The 18423-nt window shown below is 46.3% G+C and overlaps 1 protein-coding gene across 1 annotated transcript in view; it reads right to left on the bottom strand.

Annotated features, from left to right (window-relative positions):
- Nucleotides 1-15914, bottom strand: part of LOC138504919 (uncharacterized) — a 29004-nt gene extending 13090 nt beyond the window's left edge. The window contains exon 1 of the mRNA XM_069625319.1: nt 15595-15914. Within this exon, the coding sequence (XP_069481420.1) occupies nt 15595-15914 (320 nt within the window). The remainder of the gene's footprint in view (nt 1-15594) is intronic.
- Between the last annotated feature and the right edge of the window lie 2509 nt (nt 15915-18423).

The raw sequence follows: 18423 nt of genomic DNA, 5'->3' as shown, positions 1-18423 counted from the left end.
GGTTTGTCTGTGCCAAATGTCATTAAATGCTATGCTACCAAAGCCTTTCTTACAGTACATAGTACATGCCGGCGACCCCTCCTGTGGTGCGGAACAGCTATCTTCCAAAGATTGTCTGTCACTGCGGAAAAATGCCCTAAAGCAGGCAGACAATTTCCCAGGCATATCAAAGTTCTGGTGTTACCTGGTTAAATAATTGCGCTCGCGAGTACAATGCTCCAAATTCAAATTTGTCAGGGTTAAATTAAGAATCGGGGCACGATTCACCTGACCAAAGGACTGGGAGGCCCAATCGGGTTACTAAGGACAATGCAAAGGACCCACGTTGTCTGGTGATTTTCAGCAAATGTACCCACCTCAAATATATGGACCCTCGTCAAGACGTCGTCTCGGGCTATAGCTCACCGTCCAGGGATCGGATCGTGCAGTTTCGTCGAGGAATTCGCGTCTCATCTTAGAGTGGCCGGTTCTATTGACACCGTCCGATCCCGGTCCGATAGCCGAGCCAACCTTCAACGAGACGAAGTCAATCTTGAGAGTCCCTATTCGGGCGCCATCTGTGGAATCAGAAAAAAAATACAATATTACGGCTGTTACACCGAGCAAAGGAAAATACACCTACACGGTCTTATAAAGATTCCCAGAATCTTTATTACAAAACTGAACAGTATTGAACAAAGTACACAAATAGCTATCTGGCCGTCAATACATCACAGAGACCACCAGCAGGGTACAATATGAGCAGTGAGGGAATTTCCTAGCTGGGCATCAGTGCTTTTATACAATTTGTAAAATGATGTCCAGCCCCCTTACAGGTTAATCATGCACTGCGCTAGGGTCGCGCCAGGTTCACTTACCTAATTTACATAACTCGCGCATGCGGTTTACTTTTCAATACATTTACTAACACACTCCATTATTCTTCAATTTAACATTTACACTCTTTATATATTGCTTTAGTACAGACCAAACAATGTTTTGCATGTTATATTTGGATAGCATTACTGTTCTTGTATACTTGTAGTTTAATATTGGCATTTCAAGTAATCCCCTGCTCCGAGGTCAACAAAGGACAATGTCTACATGACCCTAACATGTAGCCTGAAGGCAGGTTGGACATTAACTTCCCTACAGAGGTTGGAGAGGTTAAGGCAAGAACAAGGACACATGAGACGGCCATTTTAGATTACAGGGTGACTTTGTACAAAACCCCAAAATGGTGGTTTCTAACCAAAAATTGAGGCTTGATTGAAGATGGCGGCTTACATCAATTTCTAAGGTCAAGACCTTGCTGCAGAGAGTTATTCGCGTACAATTTTCAAGCAACTTGGCGTAGGCCAATATACATACAAATCGTTTGTAATAAGAGGCATCATTTAATGTCCGGTTTGACAAGGTCGGAATAATATGATTTCTTTCAGAAAGAAATGTTCCAGTTTTAGCACGGGATCAAGTATTCATTCCAATTTCCAGCCGTGCAACCACCGGCAAGTTTCTTTGTTATGGAGGTGCCCTGGCTCCTTTGCTTATGCCAGGAACAAGGAAGAAGGTGGAGGCCCTTCTTCTTGTTCCTGTCAGCTTGGCAGCCCTCAGTGAATGATGCACTGTATGTGATTCAGCGAGTGTATGCACATTGGTGGCCATGTATGCACGTGTGACTGAAGGAGTGTTTGGTGTATGGTTGCCTGTGTGAATGGAGTAAATGAGAGACTGAATGATGCTGTGTGAATGGGTGCCCATGTGTAGTGTGTGTAGTCAGTGCTCGAAAATCACAACATGGACTGGGAGAACTCCCTCTCACACTCCCACACCCCCTTCACGGAGGGGAAGTTGGAGTGTTAGTGGCGTGGTCGGGACTGAGGGGCGGGGCTAAGTGGCAAATAATGTGAGTGTCCTGAATAGAGGATCCTGGCTGCTTTGCATAAAAACAAAGTGCATTTTGGAACATACACATGATCACCAATTTATCAAACATGTCTGCACTAGTAATGCAAACGTTCAGTCCTTCTGAGCCTGCAATGCACACTTGGTATGGTGCTTATTTCCTCTGTCAGAATAGTCACCATGATAGTAAAATGTGTGCAGAGCATGAGACTTATATATAGCTTTGGACTGTTTCATTATTTGAGTTTGGGCTGTTGAACAAAGGATGGCTTTCAGATGCAGTCTGTGAAGTTGTATATCACAGTTCAGCTGCACGTGTATCTGGGCGTGGTGCAGCTGAGCAGTGGCTTGCAAACAGCATGATTCCATGTAGACCCGTGGGCCAAAACCGGCAAGTTATGAAAGCTCTCTGCCCCTGACTGCAGCGGGTCTTCTGAACGCAGCCATCCACAGGCACACAGCAGCTTCATTAATGCTGGGTGTGTTCAGGAGACTGGCGACAGTCAGCGGCAGAGAACTTCCTCATCTTGGGTGGATTTGGGCCTCAGGTCTACATGGAATGTTGCAACGGTAAGGCATTTCTTGCGGGAGTGCAGCTCCGTCTTGTTCCTGCCCAATTTCTTTCCTGTATGTAGTGCTGAACATGGGCAACGAGGAGATGAGGTGGGGAAGACGGCCTGTCAGAGATGTGGGTGGGACTGAAGGGCAGAGCTAGGTGTTGAATAATGCGGGTGCCTTGAAATAAGTATGCTGGCAGCTTTGCATAAAAATCAAGTTATTTTTGGGATCACCAATTTATCAAACTGTCTCTGATAGTGTTTACAATGTACATACCTTCTGTGCATGCAATGCAAACTTGGTGTGAATCTCATTTCATCTGTCAGAATAGTCACCCTGACAGTAAAATGTGTACAAAGCATGAGACGTATATACAGTGTTGTACTGTTTCAATGTTTGACTTTGGGTTGTCCGTTTGAGCAAGTGAAAGCTTTTCAGATGCCTTTTGTGAAGGGGATATTGCTGCACGCACGAGATTCCAAATGCACAGCGTTCAGGAGACTTTCGGGAAACAGTGGCAGAAAGCTTCCTCAACTTGGGGGATTTTGGGGCATGGATCTACTCTGAATGACGCTCCAGCAAGACAATTGTTATTGAAGTGCAGCTCTATCTTGTTCAAGCCCAATTAATTCCCTGCATTTGGGCTGGGACGGCCCGTTGAGGAGCTGTTTTTGGCAGGTCGGGGGTGAGGTGCAGTATTTGGTCGAAAGGAAGGGAGGGGTTGGCGGGTTACAGGGATTGTGCATTTTTGGACATCCATCCATGATAAAGCAAGCTTCAAGCATGATACGCTATTACCTGGCTAGACTGGCATTTGGTTCCAGGCACTGTAGCAATTCTTACTGTGGCATGACATTTTTTACTGTGCATGTATGACAAAGCAAGCATGATAAGAACTTGGCTGGATTGGCATTTGGGTGCAGTCTACCCATTTCTTACTGTGGCATGACATTTTGCAATGGACAGCCCCATGATTAAGCAAGTGTGATATGTTCTTACATGATAAGTCTTATTATGTGAGAAGACTTATTTTTATGCAGCCAATTTGGACATGCTTTCTTATTGTGGAATGGTATTTTGAATGGTAAAGCCAACAGGAGTATGGCCTGCCGCAAGGATATAGCCATATATTGGAAGACCCAGCCTGGACCTATTTTCGCATAGTATAATTACTGGCATTATGCGCAACACAAAATGAGCATGTTGTTATATGGGAATACTGCCATAAACATAGGTGCTGCCAAAGTGGACATGTATGAGCATAGCCAGCATGAACATGTATTAATACTGGCTAATCTTTTGGGAAAAGGGATTGTGGAAATGCTCCTGTGCACTGTTGGCGAAGTGTAACTGTTGGATTTTTAAATTAAAACCAATTGCAAATTGTCTGGCTTTTTAACCAGTTTTTCAAAGAAAGTGTGGTTTATAACACATAATTTAACCTAGTATTCAAATATATTTCTCAGGAAGGCACCTTTCGCCACCCTGTAGCACTTTTGGTTGGGTCAAACTCTCTTTGCTGCACTCGCATGATCTTGCATATTTGTGAAAATATTTACATCACTCCAATGAACTTAATCATCAGCTACCAATGGGTGAGTGGCTAGTGGGTGAATGGATATAATGTGTGCATGCAAAGCTGGGTCCAGGCAAGGGGCATTGTATCATGGATGTTTTCTTACATGTTTAACTGGTAATGTTGGTCAAAGTCAACTCGATGAATGTTGCTTCATGAAAGAGGGGCGGGGTTTATAGCATAATAGGGCCGGCAGACTGGACATTTTCTTTCTTTGGCTTGGCATTTATTACTCACATAAGGGGAAAGGTCAACATGATGTGTGTTCTTCCATGGGGAGGTTGGGGGAACTTAAGCAGTCAGCAAGTAAATGTATTCTTTCTGTGGCATTGCATGTTTTACTGGTGTTAAAGGTAAAGCCAACATGATGAGTCTTCTTACTGGGTGGAGACACGTGTGCAGCCAACAAGGAAATGGTTCCTTACTGTAGCATTGATGTTGTACTGGCATTAAGGGCAAAGTCACAATGAGTATTCTTACATGTTGGTGTGTGGGTTGGTAAGTAATATGTGCAGCAGCAGTAGTTTTCTTCTTGTGGATAGGAGAGTTTTACGGGCATTAAGGGCAAAGCCAAGAAGAGAAGGCTCTTACAAGGGGATACTGGCAGATCCAGCATGAACGTGTTTTCTTATTGTATCATAACTGTGAATAATATAATATTACTGGTCACACACAGAGTTGGCTGGTACATTTTGATGTCAGGCCTCAGGAGCAAGGCTCAGCCCCCTCATGTCTACTCTAGGTGAAAGGTTGAAGGCTTGATTAGGACACATACTTCCATGTTTTGCCTTATGCAGTGCCCAGCATTTCCTGCAGCAGCATGAGCATCGTGCATGTTGCACATGCATGGTGCTACAGACATTCGCTGAGTGTGGGGCGGTCTGTGCTTTGTTGCGGGCTTGGTGGCGGGTGGAGTTTCAGCATGGCTCACAGAGGGCTCCCACATTTTGTATTACACCACTGGCTCACTGTACCTAGTGTTGACCATTTGAGGCTCTTCATCTTCTTGTCGGGGGAGAAAAAGGTCAAGGTCTTCAAAGAGCAAGGTTGGGATGACCAATTGGCTCTCCCTTTGGGTCTTTCTGATGATGTCACTTCCTCAGAGTCAGGTTTGGCATGGGTGTACATGATTGTAGGTTGTCACGTCTGGAGCAACATGTCACTGGAGTGCCAGCCCAGGTCCTCTTCGTAGTCACAGATGTCCTGCTCCTTGTGACAATGCTTGTGAGTGACTTCTGCTCCCCCTGCTGGCATGGGATTGCTACTGCCACTGCTCATAGCTGATTGGGAATTGGCCGACTCCAGCCTCAGGGTAATGAGAAAAGGATAGCATGTAAAGTTGGAAGTAGTAAGGTAATAGGGCACTGGTGGAAGTAGGGAGAGAAAATGAAGAGCAAGTGGTGAAAATAAAAAAAAAAAGGGGAGGAAAAAAAAGGAAAAGAAAGGAAGAAAAATGGGAAAAGTAACACAAAATATCTCGTTTAATTTCTTTTGAGGAGGGGCTGCTCCTCCTGGGGATGTTGGGAGACTGGTGCTGTCGCTGCTCCTCATGAACCAGTGGCTTCTGGCAGCGCCCCACTGGCAACTGGAAGAGGTGTGGTGATTGAGGAGAAGAAAGGCCTGCATACATAGGCAAGGGCCACAGGCCAGAAAATCACTTCACTCCTCGTGAAGGCTTGGATTCGGTTCACCCGCTGCACGACGGGAACTTGGTTCACGAGGAAGTGAACATTTCCCTTCACCCAAAGAAATTGGCCAGCACAGTGTACCATTCTGCAAAGCTCCTGCTTTGCTTTACCTTAAGCGATTGGAGAATTCAATGTCTGACATCACACACAAAGCGGACTCTGCAAAGTTTTGCCGACATTTTGATGGAAGCTCCATGCAGCCTTTTTTTTCCAGAAAGCATCCCAAAGCGGAATGGCAAAGTGGTGGTGAATTACCTAAGGTTCACTAGGAACATTTTGTGGTACAGATTTGGACAATTTTTCCTACCTCTTGTGTTAACATACTTGTGCATATGCTCTTTTCTTCATAGAGTTGGCATTGATGTGTGGAGAATGGATAGCAGGCAATTTGCATAACCACAGACTCCAGGGAGGCATCTGACCAAGGTTGGCCTTAACTCGGCTGCATAATTACTCATTATTCTTATTGAAGGGGGGTGTCATTTTTCTGTAGGGGTCCTCCTCATCCCACACGTCAGGAATATTTCTATATATAGGGTGGGCCCAATGGTGTGTTTAGGGAGTGGACTGAGGTAGCAGGTGCTACCCCTGGAATCTGATTTGCCACCCCATTTTCCTAAACTATGATCATTATGTGTGGGTGCACTCGTACTTCATGCCGCCCCTGCATAAGTCAGTGCCCCCACTTGGACTCCCCCCTTCTCCATCAAAGGAGTCTGGACACACTACTGGGAGGGACCCCTCCAGTATCCAGGTGGGTTTCTTCCAGTTCTTCTTGGTAATCTCTGGCAAACTCAAGGTTCCTTATGCCCTCTGAACCATTACCATTGGAAAAGGCGGCACATCACCAACAGAGAAGGCAGCCCATCACCATCAGAGAAAAAGGCCCATCACCATCAGAGAAGGTGGCCCATTACCATCAGAGAAAGTGGCCCATCACCATCAGAGAAGGAGGCCCATCGCCATCAGAGAAAGTGGCCCATCACCATCAGAGAAAGTGGCCCATCACCATCAGAGAAAGTGGCCCATCACCATCAGAGAAAGTGGTCCATCACCGTCAGAGAAAAAGGCCCATCACCATCAGAGAAGGTGGCCCATTACCATCAGAGAAAGTGGCCCATCACCATCAGAGAAGGAGGCCCATCGCCATCAGAGAAAGTGGCTGATCACCATCAGAGAAAGCGGCCATCACCATCAGAGAAGGCAGACCATCACCATCAGAGAAGGTGGCCCATACCCATCAGAGAAGGCAGCCCATCTCCATGAGAGAAGGCGGCCCATCACCATGAGAGAACGAGGCCCATCAACATCAGAGAAGTCGTCCAATCACCATCAGAGAAGGCGGCCCATCACCAGCAGAGAATGCAGCCCATCACCATCAGAGAAAGTGGTCCATCACCATCAGAGAAAAAGGCCCATCACCATTAGAGAAGGTGGCCCATTACCATCAGAGAAAGCAGCCCATCACCATCAGAGAAGGCAGCCAATCACCATCTGAGAAGATGGCCCATAACCATCAGAGATGATGGCCCATCTTCATCAGAGAAGGCGGCCCATCACCATCAGATAAAGAAGCCCATCACCATCAGAGAAGGCGGCCCATCACCAGCAGAGAAAGCAGCCCATCACCATCAGAGAAGGCGGCCCATCACCATCAGAAAAGGCAGCCCATCACCATCAGAGAATGCGCCCCATCACCATCAGAGAATGCAGCAAGGGGATGAAAGCTACACCATCCAATCATCCGCTATCATTTTCTCACAGAAGCCCCCATTCACTGAACATATGGCTTTCTGAAGCTGCCAAGGATTTTGATTGCTTGGTTAAGAGCGTCACCAAGTAGCTTGTTGCAGCTTCTCTCGTTCCTAGCATTAGATGTCTTTCAATTTGCTCATGGGCTTTTCACAAGTGTGGTCTTACTTTGAGTCACCTTTTAACCCATTGTGTTCCTTGGAATACCTCTGTTTCCAATCCTTTCTGGACAGGGCTCAGTTATGGATTGTGGGTTTCCATGGCAAGTACCCGCTTCCTTCATTGTCGATGGACCCCTCCATTGTGTGAATGCTCCCCCCTGTAGGGTGGACACTTGCCTCTCTCAGACTCCTCATACCTCGACGTTCTAGAATGTTCAGTGGCTCGCCTGGGACTGGCTCTTCCCCTAAAACCTTCCATGGTCAAAATCCCAGAAAATATGTTATTCTGAATTATATCTCTGTGCTCACATAGCCTACTGCAGGGGTCTGCAACGTTTGGCTCTCCAGATGTTTTGGACTACAATTCCCATCATAACAGGCTATTGAGTATGCAGATTAGGTATGGTGGTATGGTGGGAGTTGTAGACCAAACCATCTGGAGAGCCAAAGGTTGCAGGCCCCGGGCCTACTGGATAGCTGCTAAAGGACAGTATTTCAACTGTAACACCATTATGCATTCTTAATATTTCAACAAACAGTCAATTGAATGCTGGGAGCTGCAATTATAAATTGTATTATATATTATAGGCCTACAAATAGGAGCATAAAGTGGTGTTTTCTAAACAGCCAGAATTTGTTAGAGGGGTTCATGCAGTAAATATGGAATTGTGGACCAAGGCAGGTTCTTTTGTTCTCAGGACATGCTTTGTGTTGGCACTCTTGAATTCCCCGATTTCAATTGAATGTTGAGTTCATCGAATTTTCATATGGTTGGTGGCATCATCTGTTAATAATAATAATAATAATAATAATAATAATAATAATTTAGCATTTATATAGCACTACAAACCCTCAGGTATCTGAGCGCTGCTTATTATTACCCACGGTGTGTGGTGTTTCTTAGCAATCCATAACCTCCCGTCTTTTGGAAACCATAAACCTGCCACATGACCTTGGGACACTTCCAGTTTCAGGGCATCGTGCATTGCAGTCCAACTGGTGCAATATTAAATGGATGCTCCTGGCAGTGGTGAAATCCAACCATCCCATGTTTCTTCATCACTATCTCCCTACTGTGCTAATAATCCAACCCATGGCTCCTCCCGATGGCGTAGTCCAAGCAACCATCGAACCTCTCCTACTTGTGTGGATATGCAAGTCCAGTGTCCTAAAGGTGTGCGCAAGTACAAGAAAAGAAAACTCTTTTAGCAAGGCATCAGACCCGCGGCAGTGATGTAGGTGTCAAGTGCGTTCCGTGTGGGACATTTTATTTAGAGTAGATGTAGTTTTGCCCCACTTAAGGGAGTTTTCAGGCTGTGCACTGTGTGGTGTGACAAATCCACACTACATTGTTTTATGCTTATCTGCACATCTGATCAAGCCCCCACACTATAAGGTAGGCTGTACCGGAGTGTGCTTTCTTGATCTACCCAAATATTGTAACTTTTATGTGTGGCCCTGCACTTGGTGGATATGATATCACACTTATACTGTAAATAGCACATAGCTGCCTCACGGCTTTGTGCAATGCTATATATGCAAACATATATAAAGAAAATAAATCCCTTGGGGTTGACAGGGTCGGACTGGGACAACAAATAGGCCCAGTTACCCAAAACAAATTGGCCCACCCCTCGCCTCAAAAAAGAGGCCCACCCCTCGCCTCACGACCCTTGACCTCTGATGACATCACCAGAAGGGATATCATTTCACCCCACTCCTAAGTGTCATCCCAGGAAGTGATGAAACATGACCTTTCACCCTTTGACAAAACAGGAAGTGGCATCAAATAGCATTGTTCCTAAGTAGACTAAATTACTGTGAATCCAAGCAGACGTCCAAGGCCAAATGACAATATGTTATTGTATAGCACTTACCCTTAAGCTCTTTTTTATATAGAACAAATATGCATACAATATCACCCAACCTGTGTTGGTACTCATTTATCCATCTAAGAAGAATGAAAAGCTTTTTGAAAAGAAAATGAAAAAAAAAATAAGTTTTATTCTATTTTATTTCCTTCCAAACTGGCCCAGGCATGGCCAGAATCGGCCCCCACTCCCCAGGGACGATTTTGGCCTGGACACGGGCTGAAAGGTCGAGGGGCCAAAATCCGACCCTGGGGGTTGACACAACTTTCAGGAGGGGAACTCCTCCCATGAGGCCAGGGAGGCGAAGCTGCTACCTGATAGTCCCCCTGGGGCTGGTACTCAGTGGGAGGATCCCATGAGAGGAGACCCTCTCAACGGGAGAATGTAAGACTATCAAGGGAGAATGCAGTATAATTACTCATTTTCAGGCTGCCCTCGGGCCACCTCCTCTCCCTCTCTCATCTCTGATTGCCTAACTGCCATTCAAGATTGGTGTGCAGCCAATGATCTTTGTCTGAATGCCAGCAAGACGGAGATCCTCCTCATCGGCACACCTTCACCATCCTTTCCCTTCACTCTCTGGCCGGCCTCCTTTGGCTCTCCTCCTACCCCCACCTGAGAGGCTAAGAATCTTGGTGTAATCCTTGACTCTACACTTTCCTTCTCCGCCCACATCTAAAATGTCAAACTTCCTACAGCACCTCCTTAGAGGTACTGTGCCCTTCCTCCCCTTCCCCCGAAGCTCATGGTCTCCCAAGCTCTGGTTCTAGGTTGGACTATTGCAACATCCACTGTCAATGTCTCTTCTTTCTTCTGCTAGTTACTTAATGCATAGTAACCCTGTATATCAGGTAGACAGTACTGTGATCAGGAAGAATGAGGAAAGAGTGAGAAGAGGTGACTCCAGAAATACTGACACGAAGAAGAGCAGGGCAATGAAGAGCCTTACACGGAACCAAGACCAACATACTACTTATCTGGAATTAAAAAAGTTGGCTTACCATAAAAAAAGATGGACTCGCCTCAGAGTCAGTACTTCTCCACAGGAGCGTCGAGCTGGGGAGCGAAGTGTGGAGGGAGAATGTGCTGAAGACCTGGACGCAGGGAGAAGGGAAATAGCATCCGAGAATGATGAATGAAGAGAAGGTTCACATGAGGCTGTGAAACCTGACGTCCAGTGGTGGGAGGGAAACCATCCGAGTGGACCAGGCAAGACCCGACGTACAGCGAGAAACCATTATGGTGGCTCCGCCGAAAGATGAGAGCAGACCGCAAGACACCAGAGGAAGGTAGAGATGCTTGCGGGTGTTGTCGAGGACCGGAACCCTTGCAGACCAAGTTAGTTATCCCAGCGGGACTAAACAGAAGCAAAACATACTGGGTGTGAGAGCACCACAAAGAGACCAGAAGAGAGGAAAGAGTCTGGGACCCGCCTGTTGAGAAATTTGGAGAGTTATATGTACAAGAAAATGCCTGGCAGGATAGTAAACCGAGTCTGAGTAAGAGACATTACAAACCAGAATAGAGGGTCTGGGACCCAAAGGTTAAGAGGTTCAACGAATTGCTGTCAGAATGTACCAAATTATAAACTGCAAAGGATACAGTACTCAAAAGGATACAAGAGGTAGGGTCTTCCGGATCCCTGTTCACACAATTTGCTAGTCGTGAAGTCAATTGAAGACCTTCCAAATGATACAACCCTCTGGCTGAATAAAACAGGCAGAGCGATGGATCACTGGAAAGGGCGTGGGTAAGGTATAGAAAGTCAGCCTAGGACAAAATAAAGTATCATGAATAGCTGCTCCAACCTGAGTATGATGAAATAGAATATGACAGGAATGTTCACACTGACCTTTAGTTCAGGGTAGAAGAATCCAGAAAGTCTCTTGAGGAATTGAATGTAGAACAAACGACAAGGAAGGGAAAATTAGTAGGGGAAACTTATCCCGAACGGAACGAGGCTCACGCTAGTTACGGGTTGAATTCACCACAGGATAGCGTCCAACACAGTTCATTGTCACCTTCCAATAATCCTTGAAAAGTTCCTTCCCACGTAAAGTAATGTCTCTAAATATGGCTCAATCCTTCTGTTAGTCTCACAGATGCAGGATTTGGAAATAGCGTTCTTTTTTAAGGAAAAACAAAGAACACGCGGTTATAAACAGCGTGAAGAAATAACGTGTGCGTGTGGATTTACACGCGGGCAGGATTTACGCAGTCCAGGCTAGCCGCGCTTGAAAACAGAATGCGCGTGTGGATTTTACACGCGGGCAGGATTCACGCAGACCAGGCCAGCCGCGCTTGAAGACAGAGTACGCATGTGGATTTTACACGCGGGCAGGATTCACGCAGTCCAGGCCAGCCGCACTTGAAGACAGAGTACGCGTGTGGATTATACACGCGGGCAGGATTCACGCAGTCCAGGCCAGCCGCGCTTGAAGACAGAGTACGCGTGTGGATTTTACACGCGGGCAGGATTCACGCAGACCAGGCCAGCCGCGCTTGAAGACAGAGTACGCGTGTGGATTATACACGCGGGCAGGATTCACGCAGTCCAGGCCAGCCGCGCTTGAAGACAGAGTACGCGTGTGGATTATACACGCGGGCAGGATTCACGCAGTCCAGGCCAGCCGCGCTTGAAGACAGAGTATGCGTGTGGATATAACACGCGAACAGGATACACGCCGTCCAGGCCAGCCGCGTTTGAAGACAGAGAGCGCGTGAGGATTTGCACGCGGAGGAAATGCTCCAGGAATCAGCGTGTGGCGGAACACACGCTACAGAAGGCCAAATTGTAGCTGTAGAAGTATGCCAGGATGCAGATCAGAGGTTCAGCTACACAACGCCAAAAGATTCGATCAGAAGCAGCGAGTGAAGTTTCTACGCTGCTTAAATACGTAATACCGTAGTTCACGTGACGAACAAAAGTCACGTGGATTTAGCGACGTGAAAGGTGAAAACGTCGTTTTCCCGGTAACGTATCGAATAACCTCCATTTGGAATAGAACGGTCTAGCTGTTCTGCGAGCGTAGCGTCCAGCATGCATGACAGTGCCATCCCCCAAAGGGGCCACCTCCCCCCTTCTTGAGTGAAAGCGCTTCAATAAAGCAGGAGCATGAATATTAGAAAGAGGTTCCCAGGACCTATCTTCGGGGCCATAGCCCTTCCAGTCCACCAGATAATACGGCCTACCAGAACGTAATTTCATATCCAGTATGTCTTGTACCTCGTATTCATCTGAACCACGCACAGAAATAGCAACAGGCCGTACAGGCAATCTCGTAGTCTCAGAACATGGCTTAATGAGTGACACGTGGAATACAGGATGCACTCGCCATCGTTGTGGCAAAGCCAGACGTACAGCAGCAGGATTGAGTACCTTGAGCACTACATATGGACCAATGAATTTAGGCAATAATTTCTTTTTTCCTGGAATTCTTAAGTTCTTAGTGGATAACCAGACTTTCATACCAGCCTTATAGACAGGTGCGGGTACTCTATGAGCATCGGCATAGAACTTGTCACGTCGTTTAGCCTGCTCCAATTGCTGCTTCACCTTTCTCTGTAATCTCTTCAGATCACGAAAAGTACGGCCTGCGGCAGGCGTGTCCAAGGATAGACCGGAATCCAGAGGTATTGATCGGGGGTGTTGTCCATAGAGAGCATAGAATGGCGAAGTGTCTATGGCACTATGATAAGAGTTGTTATAGGCGAATTCAGCCGCCGGCAGTACCGTGAGCCAATCCGATTGATATTGCAAAGACAGGCACCGCAGATATTGTTCCATAGTGCAGTTGACCCTTTCAGTCTGCCCGTCAGTTTGAGGGTGATAAGCACTGGACATTCTATCATCAATCAGTAAAGCAGAGGTTAAAGCTCTCCAAAAGCGTGATGCAAACTGTGAGCCCCTGTCTGTAATGATTACTGATGGTAGACCAAAGAACCGAAATATATGTTGGATGAATAGTTCAGCTAAAACAGCAGCAGTTGGTAAACCAATACAGGGTATAAAAAGAGCCAATTTAGTGAAATAATCGACTACGACCCATATGGTATCATATCCCTGATTTGGGGGAAGTTCCACCACAAAATCCATAGATATCATGTCCCATGGTTTGTTGGGGACAGGTAAAGACTGGAGTAAGCCCACTGGTTTACCAGGAGTATTTTTACATTGGATGCATACAGAACAAGAAGATACATAGTCTATAACATCTTTTGCCATGGTTGGCCACCAACACCACCTTTTGAGTAGTTCTAGTGTTTTCTTCCGTCCCGGATGGGCTGCAATCAAGGAATCGTGATTCCATTTGAGGGCTTTATTCTGCATTGAAGGTGTTGGTAGATAAAGAACTCCTTGTGTGAATGGTAAACCGTTATGTACGTCCATATTCATATCCTGGACAACTTGTGGATGATCTTTTACCCACTTTTGTACTTCAGTTTTTAAGGATGGTTGAACAGAACAACTGCATATTACATGATCTGCCAACAGTTGGATCTGTACTTTTTCTTCTTCCTGCGCCTCTTTACTCATGCGGGACAAAGCGTCCGACTTAACATGTTCTCGGGCAGGACGATAGGTGACCTTGAAATCGTATTGGGCAAAAAAGACATGCCATCTGGCCTGACGGGCCGTAAGGCATTTCATGGATTTGAATGCTTGAAGATTTCTATGGTCAGAGTACACCAATACCTGATGTTTGGCGCCAAGAAGATGATGACGCCATTCTCGGAAAGCATCCTTGATAGCCAGTAGTTCCCGTTCAGTGACGGTGTAGTTTCGTTCATATGAGGTAAGTTTGCGAGAGAAGAAAGCCACTGGGTGTTCCTCCTTAGTTTCTGTGCAAACTTGTGACAGTACTGCACCAATAGCGACACTGGAAGCATCCGCTTCAACGATAAACTGGCGATCTGGATCCGGATGTTGAAGCACGGGTGCAGTGGTAAATGCTTCCTTCAGCTTCTCGAATGATGCTTGGGCATGTTGGTTCCAACAGAAAGGAACTTTAGAACTGGTTAAAGCCGTCAAAGGAGCTACTGTCTTGGAGAAGGAATGAATAAATCTGCGATAGAAATTCGCAAAGCCTAAGAAAGACTGTAATGATTTGACATTATGCGGGATCGGCCAATTCAAGATGGCCTTCACCTTGGAACGACTCATTCGGGCACCTAAATTGGTAATGTCGTAACCAAGGAATTCCACCTCCTGTGAATGAAAGACACATTTCTCAGCTTTCACATAAAGATGGTTCTCCCTGAGTCTTTGTAGGACTGTGGAAACATGTTTGACGTGTTCCGATAAAGATGATGAGTAGATCAGGATGTCATCCAGATAGATCACCACAAACTGGTCCATTATGTCTCTGAATATATCGTTCATGAAAAATTGAAATGTGGCGGGAGCATTGCACAGACCAAAAGGCATCACCAAATACTCGTAAAGACCATACCGTGTCTTAAAAGCGGTCTTCCATTCGTCGCCTTCACGAATGCGAATCAAATTGTATGCTCCTCGCAAGTCCAGTTTGGTGAAATAACTGGAAGTGCCTAATTGATCCAATAAAACGTTTATCAGTGGTAAGGGATATTGATTTTTGATAGTAATGTCATTAAGTGCCCTGTAATCAATGCAAGGCCTGAGGTCTCCCTCTTTCTTAGGAACAAAGAATAGAGGAGAGGCAGCTGGTGATTGTGATGGCCGTATAAAACCCATTGCTAGCGCTTTATCAATATATTCTTTTAACACAACATCTTCTTTAGGTGTTAGTGAATATACACGGCCTGTAGGTATTTTGGCACCAGGAATCAGTTCAATTGGACAGTCGTACTGTCGATGTGGAGGTAATTGTTCTGCCTGGCCTTTATCAAAGACATCAGCATAATCAGCGTATTCGCATGGTATGGTATTGTCGCATTGCTGTACTACGCTGATAGTGGAATCTCCTACCATAGAAGTCAATAGGTGTTGTTTATTTGACACCTCCTGACTGGTAAAGCAATGTTCATTGCAATGAATTGAAGGATATTGGAGTGATCCTGAAACCCAGTCAACAGCAGGATTGTGAAGGGTTAACCATGCCAGACCGAGAATGATTTCGTACTGTGGTGCAGCAATGACATCGAAGATGATTTCTTCTGAATGATTATTCAATAATGTCATCTGAACAGGTACCGTCTCCTGAGTTACCATACCAGAAGTCAAAACAGAGCCATCCACGGTGTTAACCGTTTCAGGTCTTTTTTTGTTTACAAGGGGTAAGGAACAATTCTTGGCATAAGTGATGTCTATGTAATTGTTGGTGGCTCCAGAATCAACCATGGCTTTGGAAACCACTTCTCGTCCATCACAACGCAATGTCACCTGAACTATTACAGGTGCATGTTTAGGTATCGTACTGGAGTCCGATGAAACACTCGACATAGGGACTCCTGCTATTGTCGAGTTTTGGCGTTTCCCGAACGCTTGATGGGTTTTTTAGGACATGTCGCCAATAAATGCTCGGAAGAACCACAGTACATACATAAGTGATTTTTTCTTCGGTTCTCCCTTTCTGCATTGGACAATCGACCTCTCACGGCGCCAATCTGCATGGGTTCAGGGTCGTTAGAGGGGACTGCTGGTGTCTCTGAACACCCCGAGACTTGCATGAAGGGCTTTTTCTCTCCCTTCCGAGCATTCCTTCGGGCGTCGATTTGTAGAACCAAATCGAGCAGTTCTGGAAAACCCGTAGGAACCACAGGAACTGTAGATAAGGCATCTTTCAGTTCTTCCGAAAGACCCTTGTAGAAAACAGCCGTTTTCTTGCTGTCAGGCCATTGGGTTTCTGCCGTCAGTTGATTGAACCGAGCAACGTAAGACAAAAGGGGTTGGTTGCCTTGTTGTAGGTTAAGCAACTCTAAATCTGTGGCTTGAGTTGAATAACGCATGTCAAAAACTTTACTCATAGCATTCAAGAGATCGTCACAATCGTACAACAAAGGGCTATTTGTTTCCAGCAAAGGGTTAGCCCAAGCAGCAGCTGTGCCCCCTAAATGGGAAAGCACGAAGGCTGCTTTTGTGGTTAGATCAGGAAAAGATGTAGGACGGCAAAGAAAATGGAGTCGGCACTGATTTACAAAGGTTCTATAGGTTTTGGGATCACCCGTGAACCGTTCCGGAGGGGCTAAGGGAAACTGAGTGGGCATAACCACATTAATAGTTTCCTGTGGGGGTGCCGTAGTCCCAGATCCAGATGCCGTAGCCATTGGCATCTGTGCTCCCTGAGGACTTCCATGCAGGGCGTCTTGCATAACGTCCATACGGTGCCGTAACATGTCCTGTGCTGCAACCATTTCAGTTCTCAAATCACTGATCAACTGTGTCAAAACAGCTAAAGGATCCGTACCCTCCATGGCTTCTGATTCTGTCAGAATGTACCAAATTATAAACTGCAAAGGATACAGTACTCAAAAGGATACAAGAGGTAGGGTCTTCCGGATCCCTGTTCACACAATTTGCTAGTCGTGAAGTCAATTGAAGACCTTCCAAATGATACAACCCTCTGGCTGAATAAAACAGGCAGAGCGATGGATCACTGGAAAGGGCGTGGGTAAGGTATAGAAAGTCAGCCTAGGACAAAATAAAGTATCATGAATAGCTGCTCCAACCTGAGTATGATGAAATAGAATATGACAGGAATGTTCACACTGACCTTTAGTTCAGGGTAGAAGAATCCAGAAAGTCTCTTGAGGAATTGAATGTAGAACAAACGACAAGGAAGGGAAAATTAGTAGGGGAAACTTATCCCGAACGGAACGAGGCTCACGCTAGTTACGGGTTGAATTCACCACAGGATAGCGTCCAACACAGTTCATTGTCACCTTCCAATAATCCTTGAAAAGTTCCTTCCCACGTAAAGTAATGTCTCTAAATATGGCTCAATCCTTCTGTTAGTCTCACAGATGCAGGATTTGGAAATAGCGTTCTTTTTTAAGGAAAAACAAAGAACACGCGGTTATAAACAGCGTGAAGAAATAACGTGTGCGTGTGGATTTACACGCGGGCAGGATTTACGCAGTCCAGGCTAGCCGCGCTTGAAAACAGAATGCGCGTGTGGATTTTACACGCGGGCAGGATTCACGCAGACCAGGCCAGCCGCGCTTGAAGACAGAGTACGCATGTGGATTTTACACGCGGGCAGGATTCACGCAGTCCAGGCCAGCCGCACTTGAAGACAGAGTACGCGTGTGGATTATACACGCGGGCAGGATTCACGCAGTCCAGGCCAGCCGCGCTTGAAGACAGAGTACGCGTGTGGATTTTACACGCGGGCAGGATTCACGCAGACCAGGCCAGCCGCGCTTGAAGACAGAGTACGCGTGTGGATTATACACGCGGGCAGGATTCACGCAGTCCAGGCCAGCCGCGCTTGAAGACAGAGTACGCGTGTGGATTATACACGCGGGCAGGATTCACGCAGTCCAGGCCAGCCGCGCTTGAAGACAGAGTATGCGTGTGGATATAACACGCGAACAGGATACACGCCGTCCAGGCCAGCCGCGTTTGAAGACAGAGAGCGCGTGAGGATTTGCACGCGGAGGAAATGCTCCAGGAATCAGCGTGTGGCGGAACACACGCTACAGAAGGCCAAATTGTAGCTGTAGAAGTATGCCAGGATGCAGATCAGAGGTTCAGCTACACAACGCCAAAAGATTCGATCAGAAGCAGCGAGTGAAGTTTCTACGCTGCTTAAATACGTAATACCGTAGTTCACGTGACGAACAAAAGTCACGTGGATTTAGCGACGTGAAAGGTGAAAACGTCGTTTTCCCGGTAACGTATCGAATAACCTCCATTTGGAATAGAACGGTCTAGCTGTTCTGCGAGCGTAGCGTCCAGCATGCATGACAATTGCACATGCAAGAAAATGCCTGGCAGGATAGAGAATCAG

Source organism: Ambystoma mexicanum, chromosome 11, assembly GCF_040938575.1.
Source record: "Ambystoma mexicanum isolate Mex_15411 chromosome 11, UKY_AmexF1_1, whole genome shotgun sequence".
Lineage (NCBI taxonomy): Eukaryota > Metazoa > Chordata > Amphibia > Caudata > Ambystomatidae > Ambystoma > Ambystoma mexicanum.
The sequence above is the reverse complement of the archived record's forward strand: the minus strand, read 5'-3'. Positions and strand labels throughout refer to the sequence as shown.